Below are 14,645 nucleotides of genomic sequence, written 5' to 3'. Positions count from 1 at the left end.
TTTGGTACCAAGGGGAGGATTCATCTCCCTTAGATTTAACCATCTCAACTAGTCATCTAGACTCCCTCTAAGTCAGCAGACACAAGAGACACATACCTTCGTGCTGGTCTGGGCAGAGTCTAAAGCAAATGGGATCATGAATTACACTCCAGAGGTGGGTGATGCTGTTAGTTATAGAGGGAGACTAGGTTACTCTCTTTAACTCCTAACTTCTGGATGTCTGGAGATAAATGGGGGTGAATCTCACTCCTAATCCAGATGCTGAAATGTTTAAAGACTAAACGCCCAGCTCCAACAGTACCCATCTCACCAAATTAGAGAGTCAAGTTTCTTTTTAATTATTCTCATTCTGGCCCAGTAACTCTAGCGTTGTTGGCTGCACAGCAGATAGCCTTCAGTGAAGGGCTCCCTCCAGCAGAATACATGTAATTTGCTGATTACAGTTCCTGGGCTTTTTTTCTGCTAATTGAGACCAATGAATCCAACTTTTCTCAGGCTATCCGTCATGGTACTGTGCTTCTGAGCATGTGTGGGAGTCTGTGTTCAGACAAGTAGGAAACAACTTCATGGTGGTTAATAGCATTCGAGGTGTTAACCATGAGTATAGGTGGCTTAAGTGTTTAGGTCCTTCTTTCAAGTATAGGTGCCTGAATTTCACTGAACTGGGATTTAGTCACGATTTAGGTGATCTGTTGGTGGTTTATAGGCTCTTTATGTCTAAGAAGAGGTATCTGTTTGTTATCTGGAAGAATCCCATAGAATTTGTTACATCTTGTTTTCTTTTTCTAATCCTTTTGATTGAATGACTCTTATCTGATGGTGTAGGTCAGTATTTCACAGTACGTTAAAGAGGTTTGTTTCTTCTTTGCTGTCTTGCAGTAATAACCTCTAGTTTAAATCATAGTATAATCTGTCTCAATATGTGGACTCAGATTTCCCATAAATCACAATGCACAAACCTTAAAAAAGAAAGAAAATACAAGAAAAAGGTTGGTTGAAACAGATTTCATCTAGTATCAACCTTTGCTATTTATATATATCCCAACAGAGTGATGGAACACTATTGGCTACAGGCTCGTATGATGGTTTTGCAAGAATATGGACAGATGATGGTAAGTCAAACAATGTTTATTGTTCTTAAGCATCAAACAGCAGTGAACTGTAATTTGGCTAATTTGTAAACAAATTGTAATATTAACCTTTTCTTTATTCCAGGTAATCTTGCAAGCACCTTAGGTCAACATAAAGGTCCAATATTTGCCCTGAAATGGAACAAAAAGGGGAATTATATTTTAAGTGCTGGTGTTGATAAAGTGAGTTTTAAAAATACATTATTCTAACATATGAATGTGCTGGCTTTGTGAGCTTGTGCTGCTGAATTCCATAAGGTTATTTTCTTCTCCTCCAGGCATCCTGGAGAGTTTACTTCTCTTTAGTATGTTTTAGTGTGTATTGATTACATTTTTGAGGCTGCATATATGTGTACTATTTTTTGTAAAAGATTTTACTTAAAAAAGCCAACTCCATTTGCCCCCTGTGTAAAATTGCACCTTAAGTAAGTCTCAGATAAGGAAAGAACTGCTTCCAGTACTTAACGTTTGTAGTTTTATCACAGAATCACCAAGGTTGGAAAAGACCTTGAAGATCATCCAGTCCAACCATTAACCTAACACTGACAGTTCCCAACTACACCGTATCCCTAAGCGCTACGTCAGCCTGACTCTTAAATACCTCCGGGGATGGGGACTCCACCACTGACCTGGGCAGCCCATTCCAATGCCTAACAACTCGTTCTGTAAAGAAATGCTTCCTGATATCCAGTCTAAACCTTCCCTGGTGGAACTTGAGGCCATTTCCTCTTGTCCTATCACTCATTACTTGGTTAAAGAGGCTCATCCCCAGCTCTCTGCAACCTCCTTTCAGGTAGTTGTAGAGGGCGATGAGGTCTCCCCTCAGCCTCCTCTTCTCCAGACTAAACAACCCCAGTTCCCTCAGCCGCTCCTCGTACGACATGTGCTCCAGATCCTTCACCAGCTTTGTTGCCCTTCTCTGGACACACTCAAGTAATTCAATGTCCTTTTTGTAGTGAGGGGCCCAAAACTGAACACAGTAATCAAGGTGCGGCCTCACCAGTGCCGAGTACAGGGGTAAGATCACTTCCCTGTCCCTGCTGGCCACGCTATTTCTGATACAAGCCAGGATGCCATTGGCCTTCTTGGCCACCTGGGCACACTGCTGGCTCATGTTCAGCCGGCTGTCAATCAACACCCCCAGGTCCCTCTCTGACTGGCAGCTCTCCAGCCACTCCTCCCCAAGCCTGTAGCGCTGCTGGGGGTTGTTGTGGCTGAAGTGCAGCACCCAGCATTTGGCCTTATTGAAACTCCTACAGTTGGCCTTAGCCCATCGCTCCAGCCTGTCCAGGTCTCTCTGCAGAGCCTCCCTACCCTCGAGCAGATCAACACTCCCACCCAACTTGGTGTCGTCTGCAAACTTACTGAGGGTGCACTCGATCCCCTCGTCTAGATCATCAATAAAGATGTTAAAGAGGAGTGGCCCCAAAAACGAGCCCTGGGGGACACTACTCGTTACCGGCCACCAACCAGACTTAACTCCATTCACCACAACTCTTTGGGCCCGGCCATCCAGCCAGTTTTTTACCCAGCGAAGCGTGTGCCCATCCAAGCCACGAGCAGCCAGTTTTGCCAGGAGAATGTTGTGGGAAACGGTGTCAAAGGCCTTACTGAAGGCAAGGTAGACAACATCCACAGCCTTTCCCTCATCCAATAAGCAGGTCGCCCTGTCATAGAAGGAGATCGGGTTTGTCAAGCAGGAGACTATTTACCTATTTCCAAGAAAGAAGTGACCTTAAAGTCACTGCATCTTTTAACTCATCTAATTATTGAAATACTTTTATTTGAATAAAATATATGTGGCTTCCTATGCAAATATGAAAAAAATGGTAGTTCTGAACTCAAAATCGAGCAAAACATAGTAGTTATAGCTGAGTGCATATTAGAGATTAAAATGAACAGATGACTGATGATGATGAGCACAAGTCCATTAAAACTGAAACTGGAAAGTACACAGCATTCATCTTGCCTAACTTTCAATGTCTAAAAATTAGATGTGTATGTCATCCTTGGCTTCCTTTATAAAATTCAGAGAGAAAAATGGCACTTCCAAGTGATAGGTTGCATCCCAAGTCATGGGGTGGACTAACAGTGCTTCTCTCCAGCACCTGACAGAGGGAGTCTAGGGAAACTAGCTCAGGTTGTACATCTTATTTGTAGGCTAGATGAATCGCTATATTTTCACATACTTGTGAAAATGGAAACATAGTTTTATTCCTTTTAATACTGGTTTATATTCAGCTACACTTGTCTCTCAATGGTAGTTCCATTATTCTGGTAAACTTATGTTCCAAATAACAGAAGTGATTCTTTAAATGATCCATTATCAACAAGATAAGGCATCCTTAATTTATTTTCTGGAAGCATATACTCCCAGTAAATTGACAATTCACTCGGAAGGTGTTACGGAGCTCTAAAGGGGAGTTGCTTACATGGGCTGTGAGTATGAATTAAACCTGTAGTAAGCAAATTACACTTTAGTTTGTCCCACCACAGTGACAAGAAGTGATATGTACTCTGCTGCTAGATAAACATTTCACTTGATGGTTTAATTGTTAGAAATGTAGTATCACATGGTTTTGAAATAGGATTGAACTGGCATCTTTGAAAAGGGGAAAAAGTCTTCTTTGAAGAAGATAACTGAAACAGCTGTAACAAAATGCTTGTTAAAAATGTGTAGTGCTGTCTTCTGGCATTATTCAGAGAATACGCCCATTCTGGGTAGTTACATTACTTCCTCTGTAGGCATGATACTTCTTTATCTACACTTAGATTATTATTATGTAATATTTGGAAGTGATTTCTGTTTTTTCAGCTGTTCAGCACACAAGGCTCTCTCAACCGATAATTTTATCGGTCCATCTTTTAGAATTGCTCCTCAGTGAGGCTGCTCTGATTTTTTTCTCTGAGCTGAACAGTAACTAATCCTTTTTTTTCCCCCTTTCTTCGGTTGCAGACAACAATAATTTGGGATGCTCACACAGGAGAAGCTAAACAGCAGTTTCCTTTTCATTCAGGTAATTTCTGCGTAACTCTTGTGAGTAAAATGAAATTCAGTTTTAAATTTTGTCAATGTAATTTATCCTTCTGTAAGAACCTATCTACCAGAGAGAAGTTTGAACCAAGTTTTTTGTGCTTTAACTATCCTGAGTATTGTGGCTTGTGGATTTATTTTTCTTTCAGAAAGATGGGGTTCTGCTTTGAAAGTCAAACTGTTTCTAAGAGAGGATTTATACACCAGCCATGTCTACCTAGATGAATGATTCTGTCGTTATCTATGTGCTTGAATAGTACCAAGTGGTGATTTACGAAAAGACTTTTTGGTGGAGGTGTCTGGTATCTCTTCCACTCTTTCTGTTCCTGTTGCAATGAAGCTGACTTGAGACAGAGGCAGGTGGATCTCTCATGCAGCATGTAATCACCACTGCAAGTGTGCAGGTCCTCAAGAATTTCTTAGCTTTTAATTGTGACTTGAAGTTCTTCAGTATTTGCTTTCTCTGATTATCAGAAGTCAATTGCCAAGCTTGATTTTCAAAACCTTGCTGCACTAAAACCTTACTTGAATAGTGTTTGTAGATCTGGTCTGCTTCAAGAAGATGGGAGATGTCACAGATACTAAGTAATCTTGAGTAACATTGACATAATCTTAAATTCACCTGAGACCAGACTTGTAAGATGATGACTGAATTCATGATCCAAACTGGATAAATTGTCATAGTGAAGAATTTTTAAGGGGCATAGTCAAACTGAGTTTAAAACCACCAGAACATTCCAGATTCTGATGCTAGAAATGTTCATCTTCCTGTGTGTTCACTGTAACAAGCATTTTTAAATACAGCAGGCTTTTACAAGGTGCTTAATGGTGTTTAAAAACACATATTTTACTACTAATTTTAAAACATTAATTTGTGCATGCTTTTCAATTCAATTTCTAGTTGCTCTCAATCTCACATTTTCACAGATGTTATTGATATGCAGTAGCAATTGAAATGGTTATTCAACAGTAGACAAAAAGTATGTCCATGCGCTCAGCAGATCCATACTCTGCATTTTTGTCACTCATCTCGTTTATTAATGCAACTGTCAGTTTGGAGGAGTCAGTGTCTGCTGACAGATTTTCTCACTGTGGCATTCATTTATCTATCATAACTGTTCCATAAAAGCAAACTTCACACTGTATAGTGATGTAGTTAATGAGACTCTCAAGCCTTCTGATGCCTAACCGTTGATCTGAGTAGTTGCAGATTCAGAACTTGGTTGCTCCTTCATAATCATGTTCACTGACGTGTAGCTCTCTTAGCAGTGATGTGCATCAAGGACATACCACTCCATTCCCCTTTTAGCAAGTTGGAAACTAAAATACATCTTCCAATGCAATATGCCAATGTCCATCTGCATTAATAGATTTTTTTTTTAGAATTCTTATTATGCATGCTGTTTGTCTTTGGACCATAAGACACAACTGAAGTGGAGATGTGGAGAGGCTAGGTTTTGGGAGGTTTTTCCATTATTTCAAATATGTTTTCATAGGGAAGTAAAGCAGTTAATTATTAAGGAAATTCTTTATAGGCCAAAAGCATATGTCCTACAAAAATCCCCTTAAAATCAGCTGGAGTCTTTGTCCTCACGTAAGTCTAAAGCTGTAAAGACCTCACCTTGCCCTCTAACTAACAGAAATTCCTTTCCATATCTGGAATCTGAAAACCTTGTCTACACAAGGATTAAAGGTACCGTTTTAACAATTAAAAGTCTAGTCTAGACAGAGTACAGTTCCTTTAACACATACTTGTGTGGTGTACTTCTTTGCATTCTTCTTTGAAGTCTGGAGATAGTTGGCCTGGGAATAACATAAATTTTTTTACTCTCAGCTGCTTTACAACAGCTTGTTTAGTTTACACCCATATGGACAAAACAGTCATCTTAAAATACATAAGGAAGACTCCTTTGTCTGAGTCTTGAAGGCCTCTATATCATTGATATTCCCATGTAATTTTAAGGTTTTATGGTCAAAATATGTAAGTATGTGGATAAGTAGTTTCTAGGGTTCCATTATTCTTTGCAAAACTGTGAGTCATCATAGGGCATTTGATCTGTGTATGTATTCACAAAGATTATTTCTAAAATGGAGTGAAATGCAATTTTCACATCTGCTGATAGATGTGGGCTGATGTCCACGCATACACGAACAAATTGTTTAAGTGATACCATAAGAGGTATTTGTATGACCCAGTTTTAGACATCTAAATGCTCTGAATCACTTCCTGCAGACACTTAACACTGTCCTCTTCTGAGCTTCTAATTCTGAATCACACGTAAATTTTTTCAGAAAAAGCTTAAATTAACTGATAATTATTATGACACTTTTGTTGTTGGGATTTATTTTAGCTATGTTCCTTAAGGATTTGTTGCTGCTTTTATTAAATGACATTCTGATTGTTTTTATGAAATTGGCTAGTATCCTATGGTTTTGGAGACACTTTGGCAATTCAGTTACTTGCATCAAAACCCACGTTTGGTTTTTTTTTCCAGACCATTTTATGTAGTTACTTACGCGATAAACATATGATTAAACACACCAATAAATTAATCAGTATTAATTATCAACACTGTGATTCAAATTATGCTGCAATGCAAATCCATCGCTTTAGGTGCCAGTAGCTCTCAGAAAATTACTTTTCGACTCATAGTAGATATTAGCCCTGAAGGCATATTGTTATTAATGAAGATAGATTTTTGTTTGCTCTGAAACAGTAATACAAAGCTTGCAGCATAAAAAGAAAGACAAACAGGCAGTTAAAGAAACAAAATCCTTTACTGTTTCCTAATCCCCAGTCATGTTCACTGGAAAACTCAGAAGTAACCTGCCTTCCTCACACAAATTTCCTTTATATTTCTGCAATGTAGAAATTCCTTACCTGTCACACAGAATTATTTTTCATTAATATTCTAAAAAATACTTTTATATGAAACAATTTCAGCCCTCCATTCTCATTTGATTTGGAAGATGACGTGGATCAATCTCATTTTGCAGTTCATAAGAATTACAACAGGAAAAAACATTTACATACAATAGGCTTGACAGAACAGATACCTTTTCACCTCTGTATTACAAAAGTATCTTTCTGAACATATTTGAATAGGGCATTTCTTGGTTTCATTTTAATAATAAACTTGCACTGTACTGTTGTTGCCAGAAAGAGACTCAACTTTGCTTCCTATATGCTGGCCTGGTTCAGACACACTTGCTTCTCACAGGAGTGTGCTGAGAATGGAGATTTCTATATTTTAGCAAGTCTTATGTCATCCTCTGGAGGGCAGCTAAACTCTTTCCTGAGCAAAAAAACAAGCAGCAGTTGTAGAAAAACAAGCAAACTGTATGTCATTCCCTCCTACTCCTGTGCATGCTTTTAGTCTGCAGTGACATGCTGTAAAAGGGGGTTTTTTTGTTGTTTTTTCCACACTTTTTTCAGTGTGTGTGTTGCACAGAGGCACTAGTTACATGTTCACATGCTGTCTGTGTACCGAGTTTCATTAGTTCAGTCCTAGTTAATAATGCCAAACCCTCTACAGAAACTCTTCTTCTCATTTCAGATCAGCTTGATCAACATACCTATGTTAAATCACTCCCCAACCAAATTAAACTGAATATAGGTATTATTAATCCACATGTCTGCACAGAACAATAGGTTTGTATCAGTAGTTGCATAAAGCTAGTGCAAAGGAAGATGGCCACCTGCTTCTTCTCCCTCCCATGTGTTGTGTGTGACATTCACAGGAATATTTTTTTTCTAACCTAGGTGAAATCATCCACATTTTTCCTTGATTAGTTTTCTTCCAGGTTCTTTGCTGAACTGACTTACAGAGCAGTGAATGGTAGAGACGACCTTAGAGACATGTAGCTGGGAGCAAGGAGGGTGGAAGTAGATTGTTTTGCCCCCTCTTATGTACCTTAACCCAGAAGAGTCTCATAAATAGATGCTGTGCAAAGCATCCAGATTATCCACTGCAAGACAAAAATTAATTTGTGACCTTCAGATAGTCCCTATCATCCCTGTAACTGGTAGTAGGTGAAAGGCCAAGAACTAGCTTTTAGTCCGTTTGATTCAGATAGGAAGAAAATGGTTTGGGATAACTGTTTCTTTTGCTGTGTTCCCTGATGTTCCTTCTGTTGTTTGTACTTCACAGCTCCTGCTCTGGATGTAGACTGGCAGAACAACACTACTTTTGCCTCCTGCAGCACTGACATGTGCATTCATGTATGCAGACTTGGCTGTGATCGTCCCGTTAAAACCTTTCAAGGACACACAGTAAGTTTAAGAAGCCCAAAATGTTAGTGATAAAGTCACAGCAGCATGTTAGGATGATGGCAGATGATGTGTTTGCAGGGCGTGTTCTAGCACCGGAGGTGGTACATCCCATTGCTTCCCTAGAACCATATTCCTTGGGAGTGATTCACTGCCTGTGAGAAGGGATAAACTGTTCTAAATCACCATAGGAGGCAAAATGTGCAGCTTAAACAGTGAGACTATTTATATGTAGCATGAGCTGCAGACTAAGGGCACATTAATAAATAAGATTTTGTTTTCCACTGGCTTAATTTCCTTTAGTAAAGGAGAACTATGAATAAGGAGAGAACAGTTTACCTCCAGCCATTGTTCAGTTTTAGTATCAATTTAATCTAATAAGATCTATTTAAGGTGTATTTGCCCCCTCTTTTCCTGATGGTATTTAATGACCATCAAAGGCTAGTTTTTCTGGCTTGCATTCATGAAAAAACTGATATCATATACTGACCTGTAATTTAGATATTAACTTACAGAACTTGCTACCTCCCCACTAAGGAAAAATTGTTAATTTGGAGACCTTTATCTAGTCTATGGTTAAACTGATACTTCATGACAAGTTGTACATTCCTACCAACAGACTGGTGCTTTTTATGATTATATGAAATGCACCATTTTGCACATGATCCAAATTTTTACTTCAAATATCTGTACAGTTCCTTTTAATGATGTCTGAAACATGTAAAATAGATAAAGCAAAATTTAAATATTTTCCAGGATTATTTTCACTGAGACCCTGAGCCAATTTATGTTTTTAAAAAACAATCTTTCCCTTTTTATTAAATGTTTTTTTCTCCATATGTATGACCCTCAAAAAAGCACAGAAAACTTACTGATTACCAAGGGGATACACTAGACTAAGTTAATTGCAAAGTGCTATAAAGGTTGATAGCGAAAGCATTGTAAACTGTTCCGTATTCCATCCTGGATTTCATTTACATACACACCTCTCATTAGAGAGACCAGCATTGTTGTAGAGCTGCAATACTAAGGATTATAAACGCCACAAAACTTTACACCCCACCAGTATTTTCTACTGAAAATTTGTATCTCTGAGATCTACAGAATATTAACCAAAGAAATATCTCAATTTTTAAGAAGTTAATACTGTATCATCAATCTGTCTGGTTTGAGGATTTATTTAAATTCTAGCATATGAAGAAAGGGTATGAACTACTTTGTGCCAGAACACATATGAGAAGACTGATTGTGTGTATTGTTCACAAAAACAAAATGGTTACCATTCCTAAATGACACTTAAATAGCGTGTTAGGGAAGCAGCACTGCTTTTGTTCACCCCTAAGGCAACGAGGGCTGTAATTTGTGGTTGGACTTGTTGCATGCATAAAGCTTGAGTGCCCTCTGCTGGGTGCCCAGTACAATGCAGGTAACCGGAATATTTACTTAATAAAATCACTCTTTATTTCAGAACGAGGTTAATGCAATCAAATGGGACCCATCTGGCATGCTACTAGCATCTTGCTCCGATGATATGACATTAAAGGTAATAGAATTTCCATTCCTGCTGTTCAAAAAGTAAAGACTAAAATTATGTCTATTTTTTAATCTTCTCCAGAGTAATGGTACTGTATCACTTAAAACTCTGCGTGAGTGATGGTTTCATTTTGTCCCATATTTCTTAAAGCCAATCTGAAAGATGGAACACAGAGAAGCAGCCACTGGGAAAACTGAGGCATCCTATAATAATAACAATAAAAATAAGTATTACGTGACTGATACGTCACTGTCACAGAAGAGTCATCGTTTAAATATACACACATATATGCACCTGCTTGCCTGTCCACAGAAGCACAGTCCTTATGCTAAGAAGCAGTCTATGGGTTACACTTTAAAAATAACATTAAAATAGTCTTCTTTCCCTTTAGGGTCTTTTTTCTGAAAATAATTTCATTGGAGCTGTTTGATTTTTATTTGTTTTTAATAGCTTTTGGCTAAGCAATGGGACACAACATAGGTATTCAGAGCCCACCAAAAATCTGAACTGCTCTCTGAAGATACCTGTATTTATCCATTCACTGTATGGGAAGCCTAAGGCAGCTATGCTGCTGAGGTACATGCCTCTGTTAGGTGCATGAAGTTAGGTGGAATGAGTCTTGATTCTAGCTCACAGGCAGCATAGGCTGCTTTACCAGCACACCTGGGTCATCGCACTGACTGAGCCTGAGCCTGAGCTTGCAGAAATACTTCTCACAACAGAGCTTTTCCAGCCCAAACGCTCATTCTCCTTTCCCAGCCACAATGAATGAAGGCTGTGTCTGCGTAGGCATAGCTGTATATTGTAACAGCAAAGCTCTCCTGCTGGACTGTTGGTTTATGCTGGTTCCTTGAGCAAAGCAAACAACCCAGGAAAGATTTGGTTTTGTGCATAGAATTGTACCAGTAATATGGTTTCCTCATAGTATGGTTGTGCTAATTAAGGCTCATACCTCTTTCCACTGCTGATCAACACAGCTGAAATGAGAGATGTTTCTAGCGTGCACAGACTGTGCGTAAGAACTGAATCAGAGAGCAGCAGAGCTTGTAGATGAGAGCTAAGTGAATGTCAGCATTATGAGTATTTCCTCTTCATAGGTAGCCTGACTTCTCAATTCTGCTCTGTCTTTGCCACGTACTCACTGGGATTTTCATAGCTCTGGATTCTAGACGTATTATTGCAGACTGCTCACAGAACTGGATATTTACAGAAAACAGGGCTAGAAGAGAGTGAAAGAGAGCACCTTGTCTATTATACTGCCACAAAGCAGTATTGTAGTAACCATTATTGCTCTGCTTAAATATCCTGACCCAGTGGTACTTTCTTACTGAAACTTTCCCTTCATTGTTTAAAATGACTGCTGTTGCAATGTGTGACTTAAACTTCAAGTTAAACTCTAAATATAGAGGCACTTAAACTTCTGTATGAAAATACAGTTACAGACTATGGCCAGTATAGCAACTGTTTAGTTCTTATCTATTGAATGAACACTATTAAATGTGTAGCTCTTTCCCCTAATGGGGTTATTCTAATGTGTGTGCCAAACCGCTGCATTTATAAATTATGTGTATGTATGCATGTGTGTCAAGATCTTCAATAAACAAATGGTAAGGATAACAGAGATCTGAAATAATTCAGCTGAGAAAAGATTAGTAACGTTGCCATTTTACCCCTTCATAACTACTCTGACTTAGATTTGGAGTATGAAGCAAGATACCTGTGTACATGATCTTCAGGCTCACAGCAAAGAGATTTATACTATCAAATGGAGTCCTACAGGACCAGGCACCAGCAACCCAAACTCCAACATCATGTTAGCAAGGTAAAAAATGTACCTCCTTCTGTTGCCTACCAAAGAAGAATGTCTTTCTGACATGTAACTCTACTGTCACCTTGCTGTCAGTCTTCCTACAGACAATTCCAGTTAAAAGTAGCTGGGTTCAGGAAATCAGGTGGATGGATACAAAGGGAAAGGAATCATATTTGAAAAGGGAAGAAGAAGAAGAAAAAAAATTGAGTCATGTGATACTTAACTTTTCAACTGCCTTGATCAAAGGATTGTAAATTTGGCATTGCACCTTCACGTCCAGTGTCTGGTTGCTAGGAATGAAAGTATTTAATGAGGCAGATGGCAGCCCATTCAGCCAGTTGGAATCTGTTCTAACCAGGGTCAAGCAGCTCACCTGGGCAGATACTGACAATTTGTATAGCCTTGTTAACTAACAGAGAAAAACTTGGATAATCTTTAAAATTCCATTTGAAAATCTGTTCAAAATTCTTCTTTGAGTTCAAGAAAGATGTTTACTTGTAGAATGCCAATTGATGGTAGTACCATGGGATTATCAAATCAGTTCATGGTGTATTCAGTTCGGGGAGGAGTTGTATTGAAGATGTTTTCTTTATTCTACTCCTTAGTCTGGCAGTGGACAGGGAAGAACTTCACTTTCTTAGAGCTGTTCTTTTAATACCAATTTTTTCCTTTGCCTTTTGCTAAGCCCACAGTTTGGGATTTAGGTGGAGTGTGGCAAAAAACAGCACTGAAACAAAGTGAAAAGAACCACAGTTCTTTTTTGTAGAATCAAAGAATGCTAAGTCATTAAATAATGCAAATCCATTAGGAATAAGATCTCTCTGGAACCATTTATCCTATTAATGACAATATATATTTGACCTTCCTGAATAATAGCAGGTAGAATGTCAAAAGGAGAGAGCTTGGCCCTCTTAGGGCTAGTGATCTGATCCTTGTATACAGTACAGCTAGATAAACTCGTAAGGGTCCTCATACAAGAGTTCAGTTCTGTAGATACAGTTCTTGTCATAAAAAAACGTACAGGCTGTAGGGCAGATCAGCTTTTCTGTTTGAAACATTTTTCTTGCTTAGCCAAGGGAGAAAACTTGTGGTATTCTCTTAAAATGTTTACACTATCAAACTACAAATTGATTAACACCCAAATTAAGACATGCTTGTGTTTGAATGCTTCTTGCAGTGCTTCATTTGATTCCACTGTTCGGCTGTGGGACGTTGACCGAGGAGTCTGCATCCATACGTTAACAAAACATCAAGAGCCTGTCTACAGTGTAGCTTTTAGTCCTGATGGAAAATATCTAGCCAGTGGGTCCTTTGACAAATGTGTCCATATATGGAATACTCAGGTACTGTTTTGCTTCATGTGCAGCACATCTGGTTTAGATGACACATTAATAGCAAAAGCTTAAATGGAAAATATATGTACCTCTGTAGCGTATGACCTGCCAGCCAAGGTGAACCTGATTGTATTGGCTGACACAAACCCCAGCATAACAGTTGAGTCACTCAGGTGGAGTGAGGTGACTGTCCAGAACATTTCTGCTCAGGCTTCTTTGTATGCTAAAACACCTAGCGTACGTTAAAATAGGTACATTACGTTGTGCCATCAGCTTTGTGAAGCAAAGGTGTGGATTGATTCTTAGAAATAAGGGATGGTTTTACCTAGTAACAAGCTGAGTTCAGTTGTGAGTCTGATGCACCTGGCTCATACTTTGTGATGAGGGGATGACAGATACAAAGGGTATACAGACTGGGGAGTGGGGGATATTCTGGAGAAAAGTGGGACATCATAGTTCCACAGATTTAATTCTGGATACTGATGCCTCACAACTGAATTAGCAACAAGCTTTAGAGAAGACCACCTCAGCCCAACTCCTCAGGCCTTTACTGTTACAGAGCTGACGAAAAGAGATGTCTAAGAGTCCTACTGTAAATTGTGTTCTGGAGGAACCTGTTTCACTTCATTATGAAAGACCAGTTTACTAACTTCAGCACGTTATGGAGATGACCGTGGCTGGGTGATGTGAATAGCTCCCCCTCGCCACAACTGTCTTCTTTTTAATGTAGTGCCACATGACAAAGAAGGGGAGCTTCTGTATCAAATGTTTGCATGCTGTTTTGCTTTGTAGAGTGGAACTCTAGTACATAGCTACCGAGGCACCGGGGGCATCTTCGAAGTCTGCTGGAATGCTAGAGGAGACAAAGTGGGAGCAAGCGCATCAGACGGATCGGTAAGGAGCTTTAGACATTGTAAATGTTGGGTGGAGATTACTCTTCTGGAGAGCGTCAACAAAAAACCATACGTGCCATATTGCCTCCTGTGGACAGAGCTGAAGACGTAGGCAGCTCAAGACATAAATAAGTAGCTCTGTGTAGTATATTAAAAACACTCCTGCTTTGAAAGGTTTTGAATACTAGGAGGTGGTGTACCTATTGCAAATGAAGAATTCTTGTGGAATAGGTGAATATTGCTGAAGATGGGAATGGCTTTTAAATACATATTTGATAAGAACAATGGTAGTGTTGTTTCTGTTATTATTTACCTCATCTGTCAATTTTTAATGAAGGTCAGATCACAGTAGTCAAATCTCTAAAGTTGTCCCGGGGCTTTTTGAGTTTTATCCCACAGAAGTTTACCCTTGAATAGTACCTAAAGGAGGCATTTTTCAGCATGATGCCCAAAGATTTCATCACATGGTAAAGGAGAAATATTGCTGTAGAGATACTGATTATTCATTACTATTTTTTCTGTTAGTGTTACTTTTAAAACATTTCAATTGCAGCATGATCAGCTTGTGAAGGATGCACAGATGTTTTAACAGACTCCACAGCTTTTTAAAATAACTCTTCTACGTGGCTGGCTGGCATAG

General features: G+C 39.0%; 1 protein-coding gene across 12 annotated transcripts in view; it reads left to right on the top strand.

Annotated features, from left to right (window-relative positions):
* Positions 1-14,645, top strand: part of TBL1X (transducin beta like 1 X-linked) — a 200,912-nt gene that overhangs the window by 181,364 nt on the left and 4,903 nt on the right. For all 12 annotated transcript variants that reach the window (XM_074814871.1, XM_074814866.1, XM_074814865.1 and 9 more), the window contains 8 exons: positions 1,049-1,112; positions 1,216-1,313; positions 4,087-4,147; positions 8,316-8,437; positions 9,903-9,977; positions 11,663-11,790; positions 12,956-13,121; positions 13,905-14,006. In XM_074814871.1, coding sequence (XP_074670972.1) covers positions 1,049-1,112; positions 1,216-1,313; positions 4,087-4,147; positions 8,316-8,437; positions 9,903-9,977; positions 11,663-11,790; positions 12,956-13,121; positions 13,905-14,006 — 816 coding nt within the window. The remainder of the gene's footprint in view (positions 1-1,048; positions 1,113-1,215; positions 1,314-4,086; positions 4,148-8,315; positions 8,438-9,902; positions 9,978-11,662; positions 11,791-12,955; positions 13,122-13,904; positions 14,007-14,645) is intronic.

Source organism: Strix aluco, chromosome 2, assembly GCF_031877795.1.
Source record: "Strix aluco isolate bStrAlu1 chromosome 2, bStrAlu1.hap1, whole genome shotgun sequence".
Lineage (NCBI taxonomy): Eukaryota > Metazoa > Chordata > Aves > Strigiformes > Strigidae > Strix > Strix aluco.
Note: the sequence above shows the minus strand (reverse complement) of the source record. Positions and strands in the feature narration are given on the sequence as shown.